Source organism: Triticum aestivum, chromosome 1B (genome assembly GCF_018294505.1).
Source record: "Triticum aestivum cultivar Chinese Spring chromosome 1B, IWGSC CS RefSeq v2.1, whole genome shotgun sequence".
NCBI lineage: Eukaryota > Viridiplantae > Streptophyta > Magnoliopsida > Poales > Poaceae > Triticum > Triticum aestivum.
The window spans coordinates 688,639,857-688,651,908 of NC_057795.1; the positions used below are offsets into that span (position 1 = coordinate 688,639,857).

Consider the following 12,052-nt stretch of genomic DNA (forward strand, 5'->3'; position numbering starts at 1 on the left):
ATGTTCAATGTATTAGTGCCATAGAACAAACTTCAACAAAATGAGCAGAGCTATATAATCTCACCAACCTCTGTAACTTTCTTTGACTGCCGATTATAAGGGTTGTCGTCAGTTGTAAACATTTCCATCTGAGATGGGCTTAAGCCATAAAGGAACTGAGGAACATTCTTGTAATTATCCATCACTGCAAGAAGGTTAAAAAAAAAAGCCTTAAAGCCGCACACAAGATAACTGGTACAGAAAGCGTTAGGGATAAGGTACAATTGCTTATCCCTCACAAGTAAAAGCTACAGCTACGGTTTGTAAGCATGCATAGATGTGTCATATGAGGACATTTTATATCGACCGTTTGATGAGACAAGACCACCTAGGAAGATAAAGCGTGGATATAATAGTATGTCTGGCACTTATGCATAGTCAACTTGCAAACATCTACCATTTCTCCCCTGCGATTTTCTTTAAAAAAAAACGTCTACTATTTCTTAACCACCAGGCAGTAAAATTGCCCTATGGATACATATTTTCCTACCATTTGGTAAGACAACATGAAGATGATATATCGTGCAGTAGTAAACTTCTGAACTTCCACAAACATTTGGACCTATAGACCATCCATAGCCCATTGACTCTGCTCAATAGCCTCAACTCCTAGTCATAGTTGAGTCAGCTGTATCCAACATGCTATCTACATTCTGGTACCGCCAATTGTTCTACAAAAGACCTATGTAGTTCATAGCAGATAGGAGAAGTATCTCATCTTCGATGCGCTTTACATACATGGTTCTGTACATCTGTACCGACCGGTTCGTGCTCAGGTGTGAGCGTGAAAATTGGGCAGTGAAATGCAGCAGTGAACTGTCTGAATCTACGAACCAGCAACTTAACTTGAAACAATCATCACCTGTACAGATAATATTTTTGCTCTGTTTCAGGGTTGCATACCATTGGAGGTCTGATTATGACGAGTTACAGCAGAATTAAGACGGACAGCGCATAGTTTATTCACAAAACTGAATACTACTCCTAGAGTATATTTCGGCAGCTAACAGGAGTGAGCTGCTGCTCGAAGGTTGAAGCCATGGCAGGCAGGATAGGTCCACTACATCATAAGCCAGCCTAGCAAGATGCTCAAATGAATCTTTGAGGGGGGGAGAAGGGGGAGGGAGCTCACGGCCATCCTTGAGGTTCTCCTCGCGGAACTGCTTGGGGATGTGGTCGTAGCTTCTTGGGGGCCCGTCGCCGTGGTAGTAGTGGCACCTGCAGCCCCCCGCCGGCCTCCTCGCGGGCCTCGCAGCCGACTGGGAGTGGGAGGAGGAGTTGGGGAAGGGGGCCCTGGACGGCGAGGCGGCGGCGGGGCAGCGCAGCGCGAGCGCCATGGGACGACGGCGTGGCTGCTGCCGGGGATTCGGATAACTGGAATGGGTGTGCCGTCTGTCTGATGCGGTAATTTGGGTCTGGGGAATCGTTTTTGCGCGGAACACCCCCGATGTTTTGTGGATCTGCGGACGACCCCTCGGGCCGAGCCCATTGTAAGGCCCGGCCCAAAACCAGGCCCAGTGTGGTGCGACTGTGCAAGTCTAATATATTACCGCATCTATATATATGCGTGGTCATTCCACTTCGTCTCTTTCCTGTTGCCCTCACGCTAGGGTTTTCATCCTCTTGAGGCGATCTCGGTCGCCGTCGTTGAGTACTTTTTTCCCTATCTCCGTCGTGATCTCCTGCCCTCTCTACTTTTGGGGGTGCTGCTGCGCTCTTGGGCCTGAGGCGGGCAAGGGAAGGGGGAGGACCTAGGGTTTGTGCAAGGCCCAAGACGATCTGATCGGGTTAGGGTTCGACAATTTCATGGCGTCGGACGGGGCCTCAGGATCTCGTCCGCGTGGATCGAGGGATACTGATGATGTGACGGCTTTGATGGAGGAGCTAGGTCTTCGGGAGGAGGATCTCAACGACGTGATTTTTGATGAGAAGGAGGCTCCGGTCGAGGCGGCGCGCTGGATAGCGTTGGCTAGGGTTCACTCGCCAAAGACATACAGCCAGTATTGGTTCTTCAAAAACATGAGAGCTGCTTGGGATCTTGCCCAAGAAGTTCAGTTTAAACCCCTAGAGGATAATCTCTATACAGTGCAGTTCTCCTGCTTGGGGGATTGGGAAAGAGTAACGAGGGACGGTCCCTGGCACTTCCGAGGAGATGCTGTCATCCTCAAGCCATATGATGGATTGACAAAGCCAACCACGGTGCAGCTTGACACTATAGAAATCTGGGTGCAGATTCATGATGTACCTCCACTATATGCTCATCTGGTCCCTTCTTTAGCAGAAAAGATTGGCGAGGTCATCTACGCCGAACCCCAATCGCAAGACTTTGCAGGAAACTTCCATCGAGTTTGGGTCCGGATTAATGTTGATAAGCCTCTGAAGAACGCAATTTCTATGATAAGAGAGGGGAAGCGCCAGATATACAGGATCAAGTATGAAAAACTTTCGGACTGGTGTGCGGTTTGCGGCATGTTGGGTCACCAGTTCAAGGAGCATGGCAATGGTATACACCCTCCGTCAGCTTTGATCTTCAAGGATCTAAGGGCCTCGTGGGTCATGAGAACAGGACAAGGCCCGGGAGGGGGCCGTGGAAGAAGAGGAGGACGGCGGGGTGGCCGTGGTGGCCGTGGATCAAATCCCCGACCGGATCAGGATGATGGTAATGATGGGAGAGACAACATGAGCTCTGAACTTGACGCGGTCATGGATGATGCTGAGAACAACAGAAAGAGGGCACAACATGTGAAGCACTCGGCGAACGAAGCAAACAGCTCTGGTTCGGGGGTGATGTTAGCGCTAACTTCTTCGGCGTCTCTACCACAGAGTCCGAGCAGCAAGCAAGACCAAAAGAGAGCCAAGAAAAACATAGATGCAACGGATGAGGATTTGGAGAAAGGTGTCGGTAATGGCAACATCGTCACTGCTTTGGCGGGCTCCTTCGAGGAGCGCCACCGAGCCCAATGAATGCGCTATGCTGGAACTGTTGTGGCGCGGGTAAACCTGCGGCAGTTCAAGAGCTTCGTGATTTCGCGAGGAAGTTTACCCCTACCCTCCTTTGTATTGTTGAGACACAGATAGATGGTCGAAGGGTAGAAGCTATGGCTAGCTTGATAGGATATGATAATTGCTATGCTGTTGATAGTGAGGGAAGGAGTGGTGGAATTGGCTTATTTTGGAACAATGCAATAAAAGTTGAGATTCTCGGTTATTCGTGTTATCATCTTGATGTTTTAGTTTCAGAACAGGGAGAGGACCCATGGCGGATGACGTGTGTGTATGGGGAGGCGCAGACCCATCTTAGACACCAAACGTGGACAGTACTTAAAAATATCAGTACTTTAAGTGGCCTCCCATGGTTATGTATAGGTGATTTCAATGAAGTACTACGTCCAAGTGAGCATGAAGGTGTAGGAGAACGCAGTAATGCTCAAATCCAGGCATTTAGAGACACGGTTGACGTTTGCATGTTGCTTGATTTGGGCTATAAGGGCTGTTTCTGTACCTTCGAGAAGAAAGTTACCGGTGGCTCTTTTACTCGATGCCGTCTTGATAGAGCGCTGGTAAACTCAGATTGGTTGGCAAGATTCCCGTTAGCCTTCATAACACACGAGGTTGCGGCGTCATCGGACCATATGGCGTTGCTTTTGGATCTTGGAAGAGTTAAAGGTGAAAGAGCAAAAAGGGAGTTCAGATACGAGACCATGTGGGAGACTCACGCAGGTCTGAGAGACTTGTTGGTTAAAATCTGGAGTACCAAAACCCCCTGTAACTCGGTAGAAGAGATACGACTTAAAATTGAGAACTTGTCTAAGGGTCTTGACAGATGGAGTAAAGACACGTTCGGAAGCGCGAGGAAGGAGATCAAGCAGCTAAAGAAAACGCTAGAAGATCTTCGGTCCGATCCTTTGCGGACGGGGCCGTCACACGTGGAACTCAAAATAAATGAACGTCTCATTGAAATGTATCACCGTGAGGAGATAATGTGGCGCCAGAGGGCGAGGATAGACTGGCTCACGGCGGGTGATAAGAATACCAAATTTTTTCATCTCCGGGCGAGCTTGAGGAGGAAGAAAAATATGATAAAAGCGCTACATAATTCTGTGGGAGCGATTGTAGCAGATCCAGATGAGCTCAAAGCCATGGTAAATGATTTTTATCAAAAGCTATATACTTCCGAGGAGGTCCAGGGGATGGATGCAGTGCTTGATCACGTGCCTAGGAAAGTGTCTGAGGAGATGAATGCTATGTTGAATGCAGAATACACCAAGGAGGAGGTGAAACTGCACTATTCCAAATGTTCCCGACAAAGGCGCCGGGGCCAGATGGTTTTCCGGCACATTTTTACCAGCACCATTGGGATATTTGTGGGGATGATGTAACAAGGGTGGTACTGAAGATAGTGCATGGAGAAGAGAGTCCAGAAGGTATAAATGACACCGTTCTTGTTCTTATACCAAAGGTAATAAACCCCACTCTCCTTTCTCAGTTTAGGCCCATAATCTTATGCAACGTTGTGTATAAAATTGCCTCTAAAGTGGTGGCCAACAGACTGAAACTAGTTCTACTAGACATTATTTCGGCTGAACAGTCTGCTTTTGTTCCGGGGAGGCTTATCACTGATAATATCATATGTGCTTATGAGTGCCTGCATTTCATGAAGAGGTCTAAGGCTAAGACTAATAGTTACTGTGCTCTCAAATTGGATATGATGAAGGCTTATGACAGATTGGAGTGGGCTTATTTGAGGGCTATTATGATCAAGATTGGCTTCTCTCATCGATGGATTAATACTGTCATGAGCATGGTTTCTTCAATGTCCTTTTCTGTTCTTTTTAATGGTGAGAAGCTTGATTCTTTCAAACCAACCAGAGGCATCCGACAGGGAGACCCAATTTCCCCCTACTTATTCTTGATTGCAGCAGAGGGCCTTTCGTGCCTCCTGAAATCCAGTACACAGTCATCAATTGCAGGTATTAAGGTGGCCCCAACCGCCACAACTATAAACCACCTTTTGTTTGCAGATGACAGCCTGTTGCTTTTTAAGGCTAATGTTGAGGGGTCAGTTGCAGTGTCAAACCTATTGGAAACATATTGTAAGGCTTCTGCGCAACGTATCAATCATGACAAGTCATCCATCTTCTTTAGTCGTGGCTGTCCCGGCTCTATGAGGGAAGCGATAAAAACCTCCTTGCAGGTTCATAATGAGTCCTTAAGCGAGCGTTATTTGGGCATGCCAACGGACGTGGGACACTCAAAGAATGGAACGTTCAAGTACTTGAGAGACCGGGTGTGGGAGAAGGTTAAAGGCTGGATGGAAAAGTTACTCTCTGCGGCCGGTAAAGAAGTTTTGATCAAGGCAGTTGCGCAAGCAATTCCGGTCTACTCTATGTCATTCTTCCGGCTCCTTCGAGGACTTTGTGATAGCATATCGGCCATCATTAGGCAATTTTGGTGGGGGAGTAAGCAAGGCAAGCGAAAACCAGCGTGGGTTGCTTGGGACACTATGATACAACCTAAACAGATGGGTGGACTTGGGTTCCGTGATTTGGAGATGTTTAATCGAGCTCTGCTGGCGCGGCAAGCCTGGAGAATATTGAATGATGATAGATCCCTTAGCGCTCAGATTTTGAAGGTTGTTTACTTCCCAGGTTGCACTTTATTGGAGGCAGAATTGGGGGCTCGGCCATCTCAGATATGGCGAGCTATATTAGATGGAAGGGAGATACTAGCTCAGGGAATCATCAGGAGAATTGGGGATGGAGGAAGCACGGATATATGGTTACAAAACTGGATCCCTCGTGATAGTTTCAAAAGGCCTATTACCTCCTTAGTGCCAAACCCTCCCCGGCGGGTTACTGATCTGATTGATGCCACCACAGCACAATGGAACGAGGAGCTGGTTCGTTCAGTTTTTATCCCGATTGATGCAGAGGAGATCCTAAAAATACCAGTATGTATGCGCAGGCAACCGGATTTTTGGGCTTGGCATGAATAACCAACTGGCAGTTTCACCGTTCGGTCTGCATATAGAATGATACTGCGTACGAAGCTGAGTAGAGAGGGGTGGTGGAACGAGGCCGACGACTCATCTACGGGGCAGAACAGCAAGTTGTGGAGTACCATATGGCATATCCAGGTACCTTCAAAACTCCGTATGTTCCTATGGAGACTTGCCAGACATTCTATGCCCAGCAGAGAAGTGCTCCATCATCGCCATATGGCCGAGACAGATACTTGCTGCTTGTGTGGAGCTAGGGATACATGGAGACATGCAATCCTCTCATGCGCTCTCTCAAGAAGCGTATGGGCTCTCGCACTAGAGGAGTTGGTCGAGAGAATCATCACACACCAAGAGGAAGACGCAAAGGATTGGCTATTTGCTATATATGAAATGCTAGATACTCATGATTTCACCCGTGTTGTGGTAACCATGTGGGCAATTTGGGCTGCAAGAAGAAAGGCAATTCATGAGGATATATTTCAATCTCCACATGCTACGGCGGCTTTCATTAGTAAGTATCTTTCAGAGTTGGAGATAGTTAACAAAAGGGAGACGAACGCAGCACCAACGAGAGTTAGACGGAGTGCAACATGGGTGCCGCCAATCCAAGGTTGTGTCAAGATTAATGTTGACGGAGCAATGGCCGTGAGGAGGAAGCATGGTTCTGTGGGAGCGATCTGCAGAGATCAACAGGGAAACTTTCTGGGGGCTTCGCCCGTTGTGTTTAAACATATCACAGAGCCTCAAACGCTGGAAGCCCTAGCTATAAGGGAAGCTCTCTCGTTGGCGGACAATTTAAATGCGAGAGATATACAGGTTGCATCGGACTGCAAGGTGGTTGTCGACGAGCTGCATCACGAGCAAGCTAGCGACTTATCGAGCTGTTCTTCGGGAGATTTCGGAGTACTCTTCTAGTTTTATTACTTGCAACATAGGTCATGAATTTAGGAGCTCAAATTATGAAGCTCACAATCTAGCAAAACACTCTCTCCCCCTCGCGGTTGGCCGACATGTGTGGTTAGGCCATACGGGAGATCTTGATTTCGTCCCTGTAAACATTGTGACGGGTTAATAAAAGTTTCGCGAGATTGTCTCAAAAAAAATATTACCGCATCTCTGTAAATAGCCTATATTTTCCATGGAGTTCTTTCAAGAAGAGCGGGCCCATGATGCCAAGCAAAGCGAACGAGCGGCAATACTCATGTATAATAAACAGAATATGAAAGTACTTCCTCGGTAAAGAAATATAAGGGCGTTTAGATCACAAATGCTCTTATATTTCTTTACGGAGGGAGCGCTTAATATGGTTGGTTTTGGGGTGTCGTACATGCTTTTGGTTTTGAATTCATGGCACTGCTCTTTTCCGACTCTGGTGTGTTTTTCCTATCTCCCTCCATGCACATCGAAAAACGAAGGAGGGCCCAGCCTCCCCTCTCAACCTCCAGCTGAAGTCTCACTCTGCAATCGTCATTGACTATGGCTTCTCTATGTGCATGGAGGCGTGTCGAAGCCTTTGGTTTGGGGATACATTCACATGTGAAGAGGGCTTGTGGATGGTCAAAGTGCGTTATATCGACTAGAGGGGGGTGAATAGACGATTTTTACAAATTCGTCGCTGAGGAATTTCTACTTGATGAATTTCCTAAGTGATGAAATACAAGCAGCGGATAGAATACTCAAGTGCATGCGAAACATGATGGAAACATAATCATCATGATGAATTGAAACATACACAGAGCACAAGTAGCGTGTAAACAGGATAAGCAGGCAGAAGACAAAGTAACTAAAGAATTTGGGTTGAAAAATTAAGAAAGTCTTCAGTCAAAGTCTTCAAATAGTAACGATCAATTTCATCAACAAGAAAACAAGGAATTGAAGAGGTTGAGGAAATAGAACCAGTAGCTCAGTGAAGAGTGAAGACAGTGATTTGGTAACCAGTTCTAAGTGTTATGACAGTTGTACGTCTGGTTGGAGCGGCTTGGAATTTAAACCAAAGGACACACAGTCCCAGGATACACAGTCCTTACCATATTCTCCTTGGGCTAAGGTCACACAGACCTCGCCCAATCACTTGTGGTAAGTCTTCAAGGTAGACTTCTAAACCTTCACAAACTCGGTCACCCGGCGATCCATAATTCCTCTTTGGATGTTCTAGACCATGACGCCTAACTGTCTGGAAGATGCACAATCTTCAAAGGTAACAAGCGTCGGTTCCACACAGGAAACATCTCTTCAGTGATGCTCAATCACTTTGGGTTTTAGGTGTTAGGGTTTTGGGTTTTTCCTCACTGATGATTTTCTCTCGAAGTCCTTGGAGGATGGGATGCTCTAAATGACAAGTGTCAAGTTCTCTCGGAGCAGCCAACCAGCTAGTGGTTGGATAAGATATTTTTGACAGTTGGCACGAAGCACAACAACAGTCAGAAATTCGAACCATGAAAATCCTCAGGGCTGACGTTCCTCAATGTAGGCAATTTGCACTGGCGAAATCCTAACTCCTCAGTCAGAACAAATTTATCATAGACCAGAAGAACTTCGTATCTGTTACTGAAGAACTTGACTGAACTGCATGAGATTTTTAAAGGCTTCACCCTAAGGATTGGGTATGTGTAGGCGTTGAGATGAGCGGCACTTGGAATTTTTTTCCTTAGTATTACCTCGACCCCCTTTAATAGTACGGTGTTTCCCATGACTCAAAAGAAGGAAATGAAACTACGAAAACAAAAGTATTCACTCTTCATAGTCCTCGCATCAATATCTTCAAGGTCACACCAATTTGCTCATTTTCAAAGTCTTCAAGAAAAGCACAAAGTCTTCAGATGAAGACATTCATTTTTAGGGGTCGACATTCTTTGGATATATCAAACTCCTCATACACTTATAAGACCTGTGTACACTCACAAACACATTAGTCCCTTAACCTATAAGTCTTCAATACACCAAAATCACTAAGGGGCACTAGATGCACTTACAATCTCCCCCTTTTTGGTGGTTGATGAAAGATAGGTTAAGTTTTCAACGGGGATAAACATGTGAAGTGTAAATACTGATTTCGAGGAATTTGATTGCAAGATATAGAAGAACTCCCCCTGAAGATGTGCATATTTGAGGATTTTGCTTTGGACTACAAATGCACATGGTAGGATAAAATCATGGAGACCCCCCTCCCCCCTATATCTTGTAATCCATTCATGCATTTAACATATAGTATGAAGAATTTGAAATGCATGAGGGAAAATGGTGTCTGGCGAAACTCAACATGCGTGCATTAAGGAACTTGAGGAAATGAGCATGCATATAGCAGTTCAAAAGTGTCAGACCATCATCGAACTTAAGTTTACAACTCATCAAACAAACACCTCAGAAGAACAAGAGTTGTAACTTAAACAAAAACAACCATGATATAGAGACCCGTTTGAAGGCCAACTCAAATTCCTCCCCCTTTGTCATCAAGTGAGGAAAAGGGACAAAAAAAATGAGGACTAACGCCCCTGAAGAATATCATCTTGAAGGTGGTGGAGGAGCGTCAGCATTGTTATCAGGGTCGTTTGTTGGTGTAGGACCTGCTGCAGTGTCGTCGAAATCCTCAGCGTCATCCCTTGCATGTGATGAAGAAAATGTACATGTGACTAGTTGAGGAACTTTGACTTTCATGAATTTCTTCGATGGAGGATGTGACCAGCCAAAGTCCTGCTGAAAACCCTCTCCTTGAGTTCTTCAGGACAATGAAAATTTGAAAGTATAGCCCAAGTGCGGTCGAAGATTTCATGCACATAGTAGTGATTTTTCTTCACAGTATTATGTGTGACTATCATGTTTTGAAGAATTGCACCGAGTTGACGCTTGACCCACTTGTGATTTCGATCAACTTTTTGATGAAGACTTAGAAGCAGTTCGCGATCAGTCATCACACGCGGGGCAGAGGCTTGAGGATTTTTCCCTGTGGATTTTGCAGCAGAGTCCTGTGTGCGAGAGTCATCCTTGGTGGAGTAAGATGCGCCTTCATCAACAACAACCTTACCTTTTTCATCAACCGAGGAAAAGGACTTTTTGAGGACTTCGATCGAAGGCAAAAATCTGAAGTGATTCTGAAAGCCAGCCTTGTATGGAATTGAAGACCTGGTTCTAATGAACCTCATAATCCAGGGAGCATAAGGCTTCAAGTCAAAAGGTGACAGTGCAACATTAGCCAAAGTCCTCATGAAGAAATCGGGATAGTTTATGGGGATCCCATGAATGTTGTTGAACAGCAAATTCTTCATGATGCCAACAACTTCTTCAGAATTGTGGCCTTTGTAGGACTGGGGGTTTTGGTCAGGATGTGGTAGATGGTTCTGGGCACATATAAAAAATCCTTCACAAGAAAGGTTGTTCTTGGAGCTTGGCCTTGACGCAAAGGTTTCATCAACACTTGCATGAGATTATTTGGAAGTTCAGGTTCCTCATATATGAGCCTTGCACCTTCTGACGGAGGACTGACTGGTACAACATGAAGCAATTCAGAGGCTGGAGCTTTGAAATGAGTATTATCAGTCATCTAGTCTAGTACCCATGAGTTGAGGCCTGAGACATTTCCAGAGATGTGCAAGGTTGCATAGAATTGAAGAATTAGCTGCTCATTCCAATGCCATATATCCGAGCAAAAGGAAAGGAGTCATGCTTCATGAAGAACATTCAGAACTGGAGAGAAGCATGGGATGGACTCCATATCCACATGAGGAATTTGCCTGTGTTGGAAGACCTTGTCCTTACCAAATAGAACTAAGGCATATAAATTCATCTGAGATGCACTCTAGAACCTCTTTTTGTCTCAATATTGCTGAGTCAAAAGGATTTTCATCAGTGAAGAAATGGTGCTCAACAAAGAAATTGGCATTGTTGCATTTCGGCCTCCTTGTGCCAGATTGAGGATTTGTGGGCTTTGGCTGAAGATTTGAAGTAAAATTCCCCACAATCTCTCTAGGCATAGCTTTGGTTGTATCATACTGAGGAATTTGAGCGGCTGTTTCTTCAATAGCAGTCTCGGTGTTGATTTCTTTAGCTGATGCAGCTGGAATTTCTTCAGCAATCGAGTTGAGTGGAGCTGGGCGTTCTTCAGATCCAGTCAGTATTTCTTCAGTCTGAACAGGGGACTAAGGAATTTGTTGGAGAGGTGTGGCAATTGGTGAATTTGGGTGAGTTATTTCCCAAAATTTATCGTTGATAAGTGGAGTGGTTGGGCTAATGTCCCCATCCTCATCAATTTCGTCTACGCCAGCCTCTTCAGCAGTGAACTGAGGCTGGGGCGATGATACCAGCGGGGTTGAAGCATTTGCTTCCACCTCTATTTCTTCATCAATCTACTCTGAGGAAGCAACAGAATGAGTTTCTTCATCATTTTCGTCATCTGGAATGACATATTATTCACCAAATGAAACTATCTCCTTTGATGGCACATCAGAAATAGGAATTGCATCAATTGGTTCACTAGAGGAACTTATGAAAATCCTCAGTTTCTTTGGAGCTGAGGATTCTGCAAATGTTAATGATTTCCTTTTCTTTGCGGCTTCCTGTGGGAGTCCTGGACTAGGGGGTCCTCGGGCGTTCGGTCTATTGGATGTGGGCCTGACTGATGGTCTGTCAAGATAGAATATAGAAGACCACCTCTCTTGTTTGGTGAGGACTCCCGTATGCGTGGATGGCAAGTATAGGTGCCCGAATATATTATTCCTTTCTGTAAAACCGACTTCGTACAACCCTAAGCCCCTCCGGTGTCTATATAAACTGGAGGGTAGATCGGAGGTAGGATCACAACATTGCTTGGCTAGCTGATCTAGGGTTAGCCAAACCGATCTCGTGGTAGATCAACTCTTGTAACCTCTATATCCTCGAATATAATCAAGCAGGAGTAGGGTTTTACCTCCATTAAGAGGGCTCAAACCTGGGTAAATACTGTGTCCTTTGTCCACCATCGATCTCCAGACATACAACTTGGGCACCCCTACCCGAGATCCGCCGGTTTTGACACCGACA

The 12,052-nt window shown here is 45.7% G+C and overlaps 1 protein-coding gene across 1 annotated transcript in view; it reads right to left on the reverse strand.

The window, feature by feature from the left end:
- Nucleotides 1-1,448, reverse strand: part of LOC123149534 (ATP-dependent Clp protease proteolytic subunit-related protein 1, chloroplastic) — a 4,052-nt gene extending 2,604 nt beyond the window's left edge. The window contains exons 1-2 of the mRNA XM_044569217.1: nt 1,172-1,448; nt 69-184 (exon numbers count right to left, since the gene is read on the reverse strand). Coding sequence (XP_044425152.1) covers nt 69-184; nt 1,172-1,376 — 321 coding nt within the window. The 5' untranslated portion in view covers nt 1,377-1,448. The remainder of the gene's footprint in view (nt 1-68; nt 185-1,171) is intronic.
- Nucleotides 1,449-12,052: the final 10,604 nt, after the last annotated feature.